The sequence below is a fragment of the Scatophagus argus genome, chromosome 23, assembly GCF_020382885.2.
Source record: "Scatophagus argus isolate fScaArg1 chromosome 23, fScaArg1.pri, whole genome shotgun sequence".
Lineage (NCBI taxonomy): Eukaryota > Metazoa > Chordata > Actinopteri > Scatophagidae > Scatophagus > Scatophagus argus.
This window is the reverse complement of record NC_058515.1, coordinates 4,354,771-4,372,121: the sequence shown is the minus strand read 5'-3', so window position 1 is coordinate 4,372,121 and position 17,351 is coordinate 4,354,771. Positions and strand designations below refer to the sequence as shown.

The 17,351-nt window shown below is 41.2% G+C and overlaps 1 protein-coding gene across 3 annotated transcripts in view; it reads left to right on the top strand.

Annotated features, from left to right (window-relative positions):
• The window catches only part of fgf11a (fibroblast growth factor 11a), a 109,894-nt gene that overhangs the window by 70,658 nt on the left and 21,885 nt on the right, over positions 1-17,351 (top strand). For all 3 annotated transcript variants that reach the window (XM_046379829.1, XM_046379827.1, XM_046379828.1), the window contains exons 3-4: positions 3,717-3,827; positions 13,394-13,497. In XM_046379829.1, the coding sequence (XP_046235785.1) occupies positions 3,717-3,827; positions 13,394-13,497 (215 nt within the window). The remainder of the gene's footprint in view (positions 1-3,716; positions 3,828-13,393; positions 13,498-17,351) is intronic.

Genomic DNA, 17,351 nt, shown 5'->3' with positions numbered 1-17,351 from the left:
AAAGAAGAGGTGAGAGTGAAGGACAGAGAAGGAGAGAAAGGCACGAAGGTTGGTCTGGGGGGGGGCAGAAGGGAGGCAGAGGAAGAGAGTGTTGAAACTGCATGGCACGCAGTTGTAAACAATGAGCGATTTAAAACATTTTTTAAAAATCATCTTTTAAAACCCCATTCACCCCAACTTCTACACTCTCAAACTCTGCCTTGCCATTTATGACACACTAATTTAAAAGTTTTTAAATTACCAATAGGAATGTCATTCCTGAGTGGGTGGAGGGAGGACACTTGAGAGGAGAAAATATTTGTAATGTGAGACTGTTGTCTTTTTGAGATGACAGACATATTGTGTTTGGCAGTTCATCTCTGCATCTTTAGCCAAGTCCATTCTGTTAAAGGTGACCAACACACACATTTAGACTTAGAGTGTGTAATGGAGGTGAAAATAACACTAGCTGCTGCCCAGTTGTCATCTGACTTGAGGCACTGAGCAGCCAGAGGGTTTAGAGGGACTATAATGGCTGAAATTCTTAATAAGTAAAATTAAGCCTGCTCTTTATTAAGGTCACTCCATAATTGGCATTGAATGTCTGTGGGATTATAAACACAAATCCTCCTCATGCATAAACACACACACAGACCACATGCTTTTTTGCTGTGGGATATGATGCATTTTGATAACAAATCTATTGTCTTTTGATTAATGCTATGATATCCCCAGGATACAACCTAATGTGACAGAGAGATTACAGTCTATACAAGCATGAATTGTTTTAGTCCCATTGTATTCATGGCATCTCAAATACTTTTTTTCACCCTGCCAACAATAAAACTGTTTTTAATAAAAACTTGCAAGAATTAACAAAGGGAAATCTGCAGCTTTAATATCAACTTGTCAGCAGAAGCTTTCAAAGTCTCCTTCAGTTGAACCATAGGCTGGATTCAGGCTTTAAATGGCAAGGGAAAGGAAATGAAGTGGGCATTTTCCAGGAATGGAAAGCCTCATTTGTGAAAAGAGTCATGTGTATATATTAAGACGGGCAGGAGCGCTCTGTGAAGGGGTGAATAAAAAAATCACTGGTACCCATCAACAGAGCATCAGTGATATTGGTGAGGTGAGGTGCCTGCGCAGAGCCCAAAAGATACTAAACAAAAACACCCATCCCAATGACAGCCTGTTTTCCCTGCTGCTGTCTTGACAAAGGATACAGAAGTATCCACTCCTGTGAAATACAGTTTCTTATAATATTAAGCATTTGCAGACCTCATTTATGAAAGTTATTACATTTTTTGTTTCATATTGCAAGTAGCCATCGTCTTTTCTTGCATTTTAACTCTAGGCCTCCAGTCACAGTCTCCACACATTAACCTTGGAAGAGTCTGTGGATGTTTGTGCATTTAAGCCCTCCGTTTAACTGACATACTGCCTCAGGTATGACTCAAGGCAATCTCCCCCGCTTTTAGCTTTTACTTCTACATGGATAGAGTAGGTGTTGAGTGTGTCTGTGTTTGTGTTATCTTTGTGAGGGCCCTTTATGTCCTTGTGTCTGAGTTAGTGTTTTGGATCACAGCGCTGTTACCAAACAGGGATGTACGGAGGTCAGCATCAGCCTCCTCTGTCAGTACTTGTTGCTCGGCACTGTGGCAGATGTGTTAAGCAGCACATGGCCTGGTGTGTGGTCTGAGGCTTAAATTGGGATTAACACTCAGGATATTACAGATTACTACACTCCACGTTTGACCTTCTGTGTCTAGTCAGCCAACAACGGATGGATGAGCTTTTATCTTTTAGTAGTTACAGCGACTCAACATCACTACTGAGGCCAGAACGGCCGACGAAAACCCCCAAACATGTTGTGTCACACTGTGAGCATGAAAGCAAGGATTACACACGACATATCTTTGACTAATTCACAGCCGTCAAGGCTCGAATCAAACCCTAATGAATTTCCTGATGTTCACAGAGAGATGTGTGAGCTTTTGTAATGTCAAATGTAGAATGTTTACTTAATATTCTTAACTTATATTCTGTGACACCTTCTCTTAAAATGAATAAAAACCTGTCAAATCGATGAAATAATAACATTATTAGGTATGTCTGAAAATGTTAAACCAGAATGATCACTATGAGAAGGTAAGCCTCCAAGCCAAGTGTGAGTGATATTGGGAATTTCTCATTGCTGTAGCTCCCGTTTGTTGTATTAAAACTACAAAAGAAAAAGACTACAAAGCCATCATCATTGGTATTTAGATGCAAACAACACTTAAGACTTATATAAGAAAAAAATAACACTACACTTTTTGTACCACAAATATGGAATCTGTAAAAAAAAAATATAACAGTTTAGAGGCTACATTTTGGACCTAAATGTCAGCATTTCTCAGTCTTGGTTTTGTTTTATTTCATTTTTGCTCTTAAATTTTTATTTTTGACTTGTTCTAAGTCTACTTCTTTGATAGTCTCTCTTGAGCTCTCTAAGAAGTACTAAGGTGAATATGTAAGTTTAAAAAAAAAGAAGAAGGAAAGTGCTGAAAATTTCTTGTGTCACATCCTTGTAAAATAAGTGTAAATATGAGGATGAAAATCCTTTGCATGTCTCCCTCTCTTACACACCTCTGCTGTCAACTGAGGGCCAAATGCCAGCTGCCCCCACACTTCTCTGTCCTCATCCATATTTGATGCGTCTCATTAAAACTTAATTGTGGAAGCACTTTGGCATTCTGACATTCCTTTTGATCCACTATTTAGTCTCCCTCAGCACTTCAGACTGAAAGAGCCCCCTCAGTCATGCGTGTGTGGGGAAACTCAACACAAACACGAGGTTAGAGGAAGACACGCCAGCTTGTCTCTCAGAGTGGTGGCAGATACCTGGTTGATTCACAGAAACAAATAGTAGTCTGATGCCTCCGTGTGCGCTGTGTAAATGACGACAGTTGGTATTTGAGAGCAGGCTAAACAGAGGATAGGAGATGGTTCGTTAAATTTTAAGTATGACAGTTAAGTAGTTCTTGTTTCTTTGTTTCTTGAGTTTTTGCCATCTCATATGCAAGACATTGAGCTTTCTGCCCTTGGTTGCAAACAACAAGGCATTTGATGTGTTCATCGCTATGGTTAGACTTAAGGGTGCTTTCTGGTTCATGTTTCCAATCAGCCACCATGAAACTTTGCTCCTGTGTTCCTTATTGACTGGAATCGGTCACATGGGCTAACTTCAAGAAACTAGTGAGAGGCAATACTGCGGATACATGTTATCAGCGTCCTGCAGATAAGCTATTTTAGCTGTAACACCTAGCCAATAACCTGAGATTGGAATTATTAAACTCTTGGTTCTCATAAGGGGGGCCTAGCATGTTTGAAGTACTCTGCTTATTGTCGAGTTGTACACGGTTGCTATAAGCTTCCGCACACTGAGGTGTAAACACACATACATACATGTACACTCACATACACAAAGAATGTGCGTCGTGCCTTCTTCTCTTGAACTTATCTGTGAAAAATGCTTCTTTTTTAAGCAGATGCCAGGTTCCCATCACTCCTGCTGAAGGCCACAGTCGCACACAATGCAACCACACACACACTTCCCTGTTTGACTATTTTACAGGGTAAATATCAAGACCTGCCTCTTGTTTAGTCAGTGTGCATGCTCTATATGGACACTGACAAGTGTCTGTGTGTGTGTTCCAGGATACTAACATGCGTTTAACCCTGTGTTTGCTCTGCAGAGCCCCAGCTGAAGGGCATCGTCACGCGGCTTTACTGCAGACACGGCTTCTACCTCCAGATGCTGCCGGATGGCACCATGGAAGGCACAAAGGACGAAAGCAGCTCCTTCTGTAAGTGTCAAGTGTCAGTCAGACGCACAGAGATGTTGACAGCTAGTTTGATTGTGTATTTTGCAGCTCTGCTAGTACTCACACCACTGGGAGTTTTTCCATGCTTCCATGCCAAAGGACATTTATAAAGGGACTCCCTGACCACTGTATATCTGAATTTCTCAACAACACTGCAATGCTACCATGCTTCTTTTTTTTTTTTCAACGCCTATTGCTCACAGTCATCCTGACCTTTAGGTTCCAAGCCTCATGGCTGTCAGTGTGTGTGTGTATACAGTGTATTCTCTGTATGTGTGAGCTCTCAAGCATTTTGATTAGTTGCCTGCACCAAAGCAGCCTGTGCTAGATGATATTCCAAACATGGTCCCAGTGTCAGGAGATCGCTAGTGGATGGCCATCAGTCATGCTACCTGCAACAACAACTCTTTTAAACATGGAAATATAGACAGAATGAAATAATCACAGAAGATATTCAGCGTCTGATTTTTATCATGGATTTATTTAACAAAGAAAAGACACTTTTCCATACAATGAACCTGCTGGTATGGATAAAATGCTAGAGAACAACAACAGAGCCCCATATGCAATGGTAACTACTGACCAAAAAAGCCCCTTAATGTTATTTCTACCTGAATCTGGTTTAATGTCTTTCATATTCTGTGTCCCCAAAATCTCTAATTTATGCTGTCCTGTTTTGGGTTGACTATATGCACTCAATTTAAATGCAACATTTTCAAAATAACCTGAATCAAGACATGAAGCTCTGCCCATTTGTGAGAAAAAAATCTGCTTTTGTTCTTTGTTGTTAAATCACCAGATGTAAACACATACCTCATGCACCAAGGGGTCATCACCTGGGTGATTACTGACCAAAAACATCGTATCACGTGATCCCCAGAGTCTTGGACTTCTTCCAACCCTCCCAGAGAGATCAATATTGTATTATGCGCTTTCCTTGATGTGGCAACACAGCATTTTTTCTGTCAAAACACCATTTTGGATAGAAGACATGATGCTAGCACAATTTCAGATTTACAGTCACAGAGGAGAGAAAAAAAAAATCACACTTTGACTCCCAGTTATGTTTCCTCTGTAAAGTGTGTGTTTCAGCATTTCATTTAGATGTCAGAATCTCTGTGACAGCAGCGTTACCAGGTTTACCTTTGGCAGTTGTCCCAGAAAGAAAATTTATCAGCATGCTATACGTTATTAAGACATTCACAGAATTACATTTTGTGACTGATAACTTGCAAGTGTGTTTGTCTTCATCAAGATTTGGATGTAAAGCAAGACAGTTTTCTTAAATTTAAGATTTTTTTGCAATACTCCCTTGAGAAAAAAAAAAATCCAGTAATGGGTAATCTTGTGAGAGAGTCCACAACAGCTGTTCACTTAATTTAGGCCTGCTAACACCTCCAGAAAGCAGATCAGACCTGCTCTCACCTCTCTCTCCTCTGTAACAGCACACCTACGCTGAGGAAAACATCGCTGCACTTTTGAACTTTAAACATTCTCATGTCCAATCTGAAATATTCATCACAGCACACCATAGGGCACATCTGAAGGCGAACAGGGCTCATTTCCCAACAGGTGTAAAGACTGCTATTGCATAACAACCCTCCTGGTGTGTCAGGGTGTTTGATATTAGTCACTGGAGGTCACCCCACAAAGTGTTTGCGCAGGTCTGGCTTACGGTTCATTTTTATAACAACTTTAATTCCATCAAACGCTGGATCTGGTTTAATGCTGTCCTGGGCTCTTTGCATTCTCAGGGGACAGTGTCAGGGAGGCTGACAGGTACGTCTTGTGAAACTCCTAAATTGTGCATTTTTTTCTTTTTTTTTTACCCAAGTCGGATTATTTATGCATTCACGCAGAAATTGTTAAGTGATTGACATCATTGTAACTGAGTATCAATCAGCAGCACACCCATCTACTTGACTGCACAGCATATTGAAAGGGCAGAAATTGCTGTGTGAGCATGAACTGTAATACAATGACTGTCAGAGTCCTATGCAATAGCCTCTTTGGGAGCAGCTCCATTGTGATCGTAGCTACAGTGTTCCCCTTACACACAGAGATCTCTCTTTCCTGCTTTGTATAGCCAATATAGATCACGTACATGTGTAGAAACTGGTTGTACAAAGTGTCAGATTTGTGAGATTTTGTATGTGCAGGTACTTTGGCATGGATAGATTCATCTGTTGGGGATCTTGGGGCAGAAATGAGCAGCTGAGCCCCTGTTAACCCCCTGTTCCTCTGCTTAATGGACGCATCCTGCTCAGTGCAAATTTGATTTAACACAAATTGATTTAGGAATGTGCACCTTGTAAGCAAAATATCTTAAATGTAGGTCTTAAAGCTACTTTTTGATATATGCCCCCTCTACAAGATAAGGTAGTAAAACGTGCCCTTAGGTCAGTTGATATTCTACTTTAGTGGTGCTTTTATGGTATTCTCAAGTAAAGTTCTGATTAATGACATAAAGCCAATTACCATGCAGCGAACTTGAGGCTTTTTGCACCCCTGGAGGTCTGTGGCCCCCAGAGGGAGTTTCCTGTTTTCTTGTTGGTATTTCTGCCTTGCAACTTGGTTAGTAACACAATTTTATGTCTCATGATTGATATGAGAGATGTATAATTTAAAATAATAATAAATTAGAATAACTCAGTCAGACTGTAAACAAGCCAACAGTTTATCCAGATTATCTGAACTGCTTCATTTAGAGCTGCTAACATGAGCTGAACGTGAGTGCAGACAACATTTCTGTAATAATCTCTCACTACATGGGGAAACTATGTGTTTGTGTGCATGCTGCTGCAGCATGTGCTGTAGGTCAGATTTGTCCCAGGAAGTTTGCAGTTTCCAGTATTTCCTCTTGAGCACCGTCAGTGCAGAGTTGGCACTAGTTGTGGTACTAACTGACTCATCTGCACAGTATATCGTGGTGTGTGTCTCTGACGTACATGCAAAGATTTTTTCAGACACAGGAGGAGAATTCTCCAACTTACAGTTAACCTTTAGAGGACCTTGTCAATTTATTCCTCCGTTCCTGCTTTTCGTCTTTGGCCTTGACTCCTCATGCTCCTGTACACATGTGACCTGTTGTAATGGCCCTGAACCAATGACCTCCAGAGGGCAGGAGAGAGCTTGGGCACACAAGGGGAATGGGTACCTCTCTGACCCGCTATTGTCACCTCTGCTCCAGAACTACCTGGCTATGCAGCAGCTGCCTTCACCTCCTGGTTCTCCTGGGCAGAGGGGAAAGGCTGGTGTAGGGACAAGTGTTGGGAAACCTGGAGGGGAAAGAAAAAAGCTTTTTTTTGCAATGCTTTTATCACTTCTTTTTTTTGAACAAAATTTCCTCTGGGCTTCCATAAGTAGACAATAGAGGAAGTTGTCACAAAGCTGGAAGTGACCGTATATTAAAGTAAAAGGCAGCAAAAGGAAGGAAACAGAGAATAAGAGGATCAGAGAAGAGGGAAGAAAGAGAAAACTGAGGCAGCGAGACAAGATGGGTTGGCAGAGGAAGAGAGAGGAATCGAGAGGAGGGGGAAAACGTGAGGATGATAGGGAGGGGTTGGGGGGAGCAGGAGGAGCAGCTGGCACACAGCTGATGGCTCCTCAATCACTGTGTCTCCCCCCTCTGGTGGGAGGTCAGAGGAGTTGCCACCTTCTCCCCCTGCTCCTGCTCCTCTCTCCTTCTCTGTTCTTGGCTCTTTCATGCTATTATGTAATAAAGCTGGAAGAGGAATGAAGGCAGGAAAGAGGAATGTGGTGAGGGAGATGACATTTATTATGTATTGACTGGGGAAGAAAGTGCCATTAAAGGACCATACCAGTGATTTTGTGTCTTTTAGCCATTTTAAATAGCTTGTTTTGGCCAGTATGGAGTTGATTAAAGTACCAAATTTTAACATGGTATGTACCTATTTCTGCTAATGACCAGAATCAAAACCAAAAAATAAAAAAAAATTGCTTTGAAATCTTTCTCTATGACATAACACAATGACACAATGACATAACACAAATGTTGATGCCTAAATAAATGACAAATTGAATATTTGGAACTAATGCTCTTATTTTTGAAGGGTCTTGACTTACAGTGATGATAATATAAGGCAATGACTTATTAAAATGTCTGTTTCGTGCATGAAAAGAAGCGACACCACCATCATCCAAATGAGCACTGCCCACTTCAAAAACTGGTGAAAAGAGCAGACAAAACAAGAAAATATATAGAAATGTGCAAATATGGTAACCAGAATTGCTGTAACTTAGCAGATTGTTTTCTTTTCATGTAGGAGCCCAAAGCTCATTGAAAGGCGATTCATAGACTAGATTTTCAGGGCCTGTTCATAGGGTATTTCTGTGTGCGCCACACATGGGTTCAGTCAAACAGACATGATAGTAAACCACAGATGAAATCAAAAGAGCAACAGGAGAGAGACGGGGACTGAACAGGAGAGTTCTGTCACTAAACAGAGAGAAGGAAGCCGATCTCAGCGGTGCTGAAAGAGGATTAAAAAATACACAGAAGAAGTCACGGTGAGAATAAATGCATAAGTGATGACGGATGAAGTCGCTGGTTTGATTGTCACTGGGTTTGGTCTCTTTCTGAATTCTGTTTCGTGGAGAGGATGAGACAGGAAGACAGACAGCTTGACGAATAGAAGAACAGAAAAAAGGGGAAAGGGAAAGACAGAAAGATAAAAGCTATATTGACTCTCAGTGTGTGCATCCCAAAACCATAAGGAAGAAGCTTGATTCCCTGGCTTTTATCCACTGTAATTACTTTTCTCCCACTGTTGGAGGGAAATCTTACTTATCTCTACTCTGGAACATGTCTGCTCCTTCTCTGCGTCTAACTTTCCCCAGTGCTCAATAATGCCTCTTTGCAGAGGGCAGAGGGAGGAAAGAATATTCAAAGACTTGAAAGGCAGATGAGGAAAACTTGGCTCTGCGTGAGAGCTGCGGCATTCAAGGAGGAAAAAATGTGAACATCGAAGGCACAAGTTCAGCCAGATGAGGAGAAAAGGTAAAAAAAGTGCTGGAGTTGGCTCATGAGGATGAGAAGAAAAGCATGAAGAATACCAAACAAGGGGGGAGTGAGGATAGAAGAGGGAGAGACAAGAGGAGAGAGTGATGAGGAGACAGACAAAGAAGGCTGCAGGGTAAAATAGGACAAAGATGAATGGACACACACGGAAAAGTATTGGTTTCACAGGATGGTGAGAACGACAGCAGGCCACAAGGGAACTGAAAAGGAACAAATAAGGAAGAAAAATGGGGAGACGTATTAAAAAAACACAGTGAGATAAGAAAAAGGTTGTTAATTCATGACAAGGCGAGGTGAAAAGACAGAATGCGCCAGGGAGAGAGTGAAAAAGAGAAGAAGGGGGAAAGACAGATGGACTGAAAGGAAGACAGATAAAGGCTGAGAGAAATCAGTTATGGAGAGGAAAGCCTGGGGGAAGAGGTAGAAGTTAAATAACAGCAGAGGGAAGGTAGTTGTCTTGTCATCAGAGCCATCGACCACCAGGGAAATCAGGCGTGAAGCTCAGCTACAAGTCATTTAATCTACTACTGAGTCTTTAAAGCTCATTTTTTACAACACAAATGACAGCCAATGGACGGATGCTGTCTCATTTGTTGTCAGTGCAAATCAACTTGTTTTCTACAGCTGTATTAATTTAAGTGCCGTGGCACTGATCCCGGTGCAGTGGTCTGTCTTGTTTCAGGGCGCGGATGTTGTTCATGCTACATGTTGATTGGATAATGTTCAGTACTTCTCCTTGTATTATGCTTTTCATGTTACATGCAAATACAAAACTTTGGCTGTGTGGTCAGCAGTACAATGTATACAGTATGCAGCATGGAATGTTGACAGCTACTGCTGTACCTTTGAGCTTTTCTCAGCATGTTCTTGGTTCTAAACGGGGAATGTGGACTGTAAGTGCGTTCGGTCTGTTTGAACCGCTGAGAGCAGTGCTTTCACTCACCACTGAGTGAACTCCAAAAGGCTGTCAGTGACTTCATTTAGTTCAGCATGAGCTTACTGTGTTTTGTTTGTTGATTTACTACCTACCAGTTCTCAGATCATTCTAAAGAAAACTTGATCATAATAAGTCCAGCTGTGTCCTTTTTTGTTTTTTTTTTAGAAAGATAATGCTGGAATAAGACATCTAAGTTACTATCACGTCACAATTCATCCATTTGGCTTCACTTGAACAGGAAATAGCAGAAGGGATACCAGTGCCTGTCTGTGTGGCTTCTCACAGATGACTGTAATCCTCTTCATTCCAGTAAAGACAACACTGCATAGCAGCAGCGCCGTGTGCAGGCCTGTAGATCCTCCTCTCCCTCATCCCATCTCCACTTTCCCCTTGTTTATTTATTGTGTATAACATCGAGCCCCAAATAAACTTGTTGGAATGATTTGGTAACACCCTTCTCCTCCTTCCCCTCCTCTTCTTTTCCCTCCCTCCATCTCACCCTCAAAGGACTTGTGATTAATCCAGCGACCTCCTCTGTGAGTTGCAGAGAAAAGAGCGAGTCAAACGGAAGGATGGAGAGACAGGGAGAAAGGGAGGGAGGGAGAGATGAGGGAAAACAAAAGAGCGATGGAATGCCTCTATTATCCAGGCAAAAAGTTCTGTGATCCATTCGATAAGAGAAGCTCCTTTTGATTGAGAATTAGAAAGGAGGCAAACTCTTTCTTGAGAGGAGAAATAAATGGAGAAGCAAAGACAGAGGGAGAGAGGGTGAAAGGGTGGAAAGACCCAAAAGACAATGGAGAGAGAGAGAGAGAGAGAAGTAGGAAATAATGACCGCTTTCTAACCCTGAGACTGTTGTTATGCATGTCAAGCGTTCCACTCTCACACGGCATAAAATAACAGGAGCAAATTCACTGCTCGAAATTCTCAGTCATTTTTTGAAACAAAAAGGTCCTTGATTTTATACTTGCATAAGCTTCTCACTTCTATCCATCCTTCCATGGGGGGGGGGGGGGGGGGGGCTGCTGCCTATCCCAGCTGATTGCGGGCGAGAGGCGGGGTACATCCTAGTCAATCACAGGGCTGACAGGGCTAAAGCTACATGAACCAGGTAGAAAGTCAGCATCCTTCCCAGATGATGCTCTGATTTGCTCTGATATTTTTGCTTTTGCAGAGAGACAGAAAAGAAACTACTAAACTAACAACTGTTGGAATTAATTTTTGCACAGTCAACATGCATAGACAAGAAATGTGTGCATGAAAAATATAATTGTTTTCATTCTGCATTTTATTATTGCGGGCGCTACAGTGCTGAATGTTTGTCTCATTGCGCAGCAGGTTATGTGGGGTCATCACCATCACAGTAAGGCTGCTGGTGTATGTACAACAGTGAGAAACAAGAGTGAAGGGAAAGAGGGGGGCGAGAAAAGAGAAAGCTGCGTGTGTATTTGTGTGTGCGCGCACCCACCCTGCTCTATTTGTCATCCCAGCCGCGCTCTTTGGTGACACCTTGTTCATTTGCCAAACCGACTGTTTGAGATGCAGGGATCGATCGAGCAAATAGAAGCAGGGCCCTGAAGATAGAGTGAGAGGGCCGGCGGGTGGGGGGGGGCGACCTCACTACCTACATTGTACCTTTAAACTGGACATCTCTCCTATGTCTTGTTTTGTTTGTGATTGAGATTGAGTACCTGTTCAAAGTTTATGTTGAAAATACATTGAAATACATTCAACACCTGACATGTGCACAACTTTGTGCCCTTTTCAGCCCTCACGTTGCCGTGTCAAAAGTTGTAAGTTTGCCGCAACCGGATTTGGAAGACTGTGTTTCAGTTTTATCACTAAAAAGAAAAAACAAAACTTGCTTGAAGCTTGAGAATCCTGGAACAATTCAAAACTCTATATTCATCAAAAATAGTGGGTTTTTGTTTTCATCAATTCCAGCATTGACTTTCTATCTCCCTCTGATAACTTAACTTCCATCCATTATGCTGGCAGAACTTTTGATTTGAAATTGATTTCTTTAATAGCAACTAATGGCTCCATGAATCTTAAACATGCTTCTGAGAGTTCATTTTTCATCAGTAAAAGAAAATCTGTCTTTTTGCCAACCACACTTGCCGAGGAAAAAAACAAAAAACAAAAAAAGATCTTGCATGTGAAGCAAACTGCATCACAATACTGCAGATGTCAAGACAGTCTATGTACTGAGTGATTTTATTTTAGTATACTTCAATTTTATTGTGCTGGAATGCAATGAAGCACATTTAAGTCACTTAAGTACATTTTTAATAGTGAGTCAATATTCACTTGAGTCTTTTCTCTTCATGACTCTTTCTACTTCTGCTCCACTTCTACTATGTGTGATGTGAAATATTCCACTTTTTACTTCACTACATTTTGACCAGGAGTTATATATATATATATATATATATGGTCCATTAACTTCAATGCATTTGTAACTTTTTTAAAGAATTTTGACTGCACTGTTGTTGTTGGACAAAACAAACATTTTCCTGACCATAGTTACATACAAGGCATCGTTTTCAATGCAAGACTTCTCGTTGTAACAGACTATTTGAATGCTGTCATATTCATACTTTTAAGTAACTAAACTAAAAACGTTTTCCACCACTGAAGAGGAATATGTTTAAAATCTGAAAGTCCGCTACCAGATTTTTTACTGCCTACTCGACCTGAAATGTAGTAATTAGAATTTGCTCAGTTGGCTATTCCATATGCTGATGAAGGTCACAGCACAGAACACCACAGAAGTCAGTATGACCCAGCTTGCCATGTAACATCTTACAAGGTGCTGCTTTAGATGGTGCACACTCAAACACACACACATGCACATACATAGGCATACATACAGGCAAGTACATGTATATGTACTTCCTTGCTTGACCAGAAAAGCAGCAGTGAGGCAACCCTCACACTTGTGTGTGGTTCAGAAACACAGTGTGAGTGCTGTTCCAGTGAACAGGTTGAAGTTAGTTTATATGGAGAGCAATGCACATAAGAAATCCAAGGTTCTGTATGGACGGGATTCAGCCAGCTGCATTACAAAGTGCTGTTTACTGTGTCAGGACAGAGGAAATGAATACAAAAGCAGGCTCAGGATATGTCGCTTTCTAATGTACTGTATTCTTAACGCTCTCTGCAAAGCCATGCTCTCTCTCTCTCTCCCACTCTCTCTCTCTCTCTCTCTCTCTCTCCCTCCCTCTCTCTCTCTCTCTCTCTCTCCAGCAGGGGGATTCTCCATCCTGTCACTCCCGTCTTTGTCTGACCTCCGGTGTACCGGCAAACCAGACTTTATTCCTTTTAAATCTCCCTCTCCTAATCCTTCCCTGCCTCTCTCTCTCTCTCTTTTTTCACACACTCCCTATCCCTGCCTGTGACAGATATACTGTACAACAGGGAGGATGAAATAAGAGACAGCTGGAAAGCAATTGTCTTTTTATACCACGAGGAATCGCTGTGAGTGTTTAAGAGAAAGAATGATTGTTCTAACATCACTTCTCCCTCTCTGGGTTTTTTTTTCTTTTCTTTTGGTTTGTTTTTTGCAGTGCAGTTCAACTTGATTCCTGTGGGGCTCAGAATAGTGGCCATCCAGAGCACCAAGACAGGACTCTACGTTGCCATGAACAGCGAGGGCTACCTCTACACTTCGGTATGGTCAGCACATACAGTACTGTAATGCCATAAGCCTTTGAAAACGTTGAGATTTCACTGCACCAATCCTGAATGAAAAAACTGCTACCCCACAACCACTAGCTTTGCACTTAGTTGATTAAACACAGTGTACAGGAAGTGTGTGACATCAACATTTGCATTCTTAGTGTTGCTGTGGTGTTTGTTTGACTAGAAATAATATAAAAATATATCTGGAGTTACATGAAAGCTTTTTAAGTCTGCCTGTGTGATAACATCACTCCGATGAATGTCAAACAGACCTCTCACACTTGACTGTATGTTGCCTTTTAAATTCACAGATGTACAAAACGCATTTATTATTTATTCTCATTTTAGAGCTGACATCTGCACTGGAACTTACTCACACATTGTTTATCTGCGGAGATGCGGTGAATTCACAAAAGCTGATGATGAAATTTCTTCAATATCTTCCATCTTGCGATCTGTGATACTGCTGGGCAAAAATATATGTACAAAAATATAAATGTTTGTATATACCTCACAGGCACTGACAAGCAAAAGAACACAAACCAGACAAATTAATCATCATTTATAAATAGTATACATTTTCATAGTCATTCACGAGAAATGTCTACGAAGGTGTGTCTTACAAAATAAAATAAGAAATTCAGTTTTCTGAATCCAATCCTCGTTTCCTTCATACAAAACTGTAAAATCTTGTAATTAATTATCTCAAGTCCACTCTTTTTGTTTGTGTGCTTCGATCAGATAAAATTTTCCAGTCATCACTTTCAGCACGGGTTCAGTCTTGTAAATGAAAATTCATTACACATATCAAATTCAGCTTTTTAGAAACACTGTTGGCTTATGAGCGTATACCTCCCAGCATTCACTGAATTTAAGTTATTCCAACTTGCAGCATGTTATGTAAGGAAAGTGAAACATTGAAGTTTGACAAAGTCGAAGATCAAATGTGTCAAAAGTTTCTTTCATTTTTTTGGCTTTAAATGTTGAATTTTCGCTACAGTTGTACAGTGAAACATTTTGTACAATGCAATGCCTGGTTTGTCATATTAAACATGTGGGTTTAGGCACACATTTGTCATTTTACGTTAGGTTTCCAGTATGACAGACCATGCCAGTTGTAGTTGCTGTCACCAAGGGTGGGATGATTGTCCATATACTCAATATATACAAACAGCTGGATAGATATGCTTAACATTACTCAGACTCCACTAGTCTTTTCTCTTTAACTTCTTCAGCTTCTTTTCACCATCTTCATCCTTTTTTTCATAAAGATTCTAGAAATTTTCTTCTTATATCATTAATTTTCCATTTACCATTTCATTTCAGAATATTTCATGTGGCTAACTTATATTATGATAATGAAGTAACCCAATGAGCAGTCCACAGTCCCAGATTTACTATGATTAGGACGCACATTATCACATGACACAATGCTATTGTCTGAGTCTTTTTTACTCCGACCTGGTTTCCTTTTACTCACACTGACAGGCAAAGTTGGTGACATGTGAGGCCATGTATAATGTTTGCATGCATCTGCACAAGAAACTTTTTCCCCACTCGCAGTCACGGCAGAAAGAAGCATTACAGCCGAGCCACAGATCTGAGAGGTAGATAGAAGAAAAGATGAAGAGACAAGAGGGTGGATCAGAGTGCACTCTATCAGGATGCAGAGAAAAGCTCTTTTTTCCCCAGTCTTTTTCTTCTTGGCACACAGGCAAAGTGTGTGAGATCCTGTTTGAAGTGCATCAGTGCGCTCACTTCAAAGTCCGTCTAACGCTGTCCGAATGCATAGATTAGGAGAGGAGATACCATCAGGCAGAACAATGGAAAAATCAACCTGTGAAGAATGCGTAAACACAAAGTTCTCCATATGCTGCTGCGTTTACTGCATGTCATTCTGTTCAGACCACTGTCATATGTAAAGATGGACAGCATCTCACCGCTTCCTCCCATTGTACAAAAGTGAAAAAAGTCAGAGTCTGTGCAGTAGAGGTTTAGAGAGTTCCCATCATTGACTCGTTGGACCCAATCACAAGCAGCTCTAAGCTGTCATGCATAGTGTTTCATCCCCTTCACCCACCTTAATAAAACCAATCCTATCAGTAGTAACCCCAATCTATATTTAGATCTAACTCTAACCCTGCAACCCCCAACAACACCAAACTTTTCCCCTAAATGAGCCCCAGAAAATGGTCCTTTCACATGACTTTTCCAGAGCTTGGAATCCCCCTAGACAGTATAAACCTTGCATGCACATACGCACAGATATAGAAGTTATACTTACCCAGGCTTCCTCCTGACAGAAGAAAGGTGACCCATTTTCACTGAGGGAAAGAACCATGGGGAAAGAGAAAGAGAAAGAGAGAGGGTTGGGCAGGAGAAGAATGCTGGAGAAAATCCCTCTGAGATGAGAAAGGAGGGACGACTAACCTTAACTGCTCTGCTATTGTTCTGTGCAAATGGGAGTACCACAGACAGAGATAGAGAAGAAGACTGAGAACAGAAATAGAGGAGGGAGGCATGTTTTGCGATCATTGCCCTCAGGGTCTGGACAGGGGCCTTGCAGAGCCTTAACATCCTGTCATGCAACTGTTTGCATATGCAGGGAAACAACCCTGCATCATCCCCTGAAGCGTAAAGGAAATTTCAGCAAGAAGTCAAAGAAATAACCTCAACACGAGTTTCAGAAAATATTTTTGGTACATGTGCCATTTTAGGTCATGCTTGCTGTAGTGGAAACTGCCGTGTGGGACTGTGGGAGAAGGCAAAGCTGTTGTTGTTGAATTTCTTATGTGTGCTTACTTTAAAGATTTATAATAAGGGATATGTTTGAGATAATTGCTGGTAGTTTGTTAGTGGCTCTTTAGTCTGCATTGCAGAGAGGTGAGATAAAAGCAGGTAAGGGTTGTCTCTTGTCCATTGCGAACTGATTGAGGTGAATGGGGTCTTAATGCCAAAGGACACTCTCATTTCAGATTGCTATGATCAGTACTTTTATCTCAACATGCAGAAAATGTTCACCTTACGCAGCAATTCAGCTCAGCTGTGTCAAGCATCTTTCACCTCACTGTTTTGGTTTTCTCCAGTGTACCCATCTTACTTCCCCAGCGAGCTGTGTTTCCAAATTCAGCAGGTCACTTTGTTCAGGCAGAAAGCTTAAAAGCATGCCCACTGTATGCTAATTTTCTCAGTAGTGGTGTGGTGGTGTAGTAGTGTGAAGTATTTAGCATTTAAACAACTTAATACACTATTTAGACAGAAGTATCCAGACAAACCTCTTTATGGATGTTTTTTCAGGGTTTGGGCTCGGCCCCTTACTTCCAGTGAAGGGAAATCTTAATGCTTCCACAGACCAAGACATTTTGGACAATGCTATGCTTCCAACTTTGTGGTAAGAGTTTGGAGAAGGTCTTTTTCTATTCCAGCATGACTCTGTCCCAGTGCACAAAGCAAAGTCCATAAAGACATGGTTTGATGAGTTTGGTGTGGAAGAACTTGACTGGCTGGCCTTTTCATCAACATCAGTGCCTGAGCTCAGAAATGTTCAACTTCATGAATGGGCAAAAATTCAGAAGAAATATTCAAAGGTTTCGTGGAAAACCTTCCTAGAAGAGTGGAAGCTGGTATAGCTGCAATATGGTGTCATTAAAGTCCCTGATGATGTAATGGTCAGGTGCCTCAGTACTTTGGTGTATTTCCTTCAGGATGTGGTGGAGAGTAAAAGAGAGCTAAAAGGAGAGAGAGAGAGAGAGAGAGTGTTGGACTTATTCGACATCAGAGGTTAAGACTAAATGAAACTAAAACTAAATTTCAACTGCACTCAGCAACACTGTAAGAAGCACA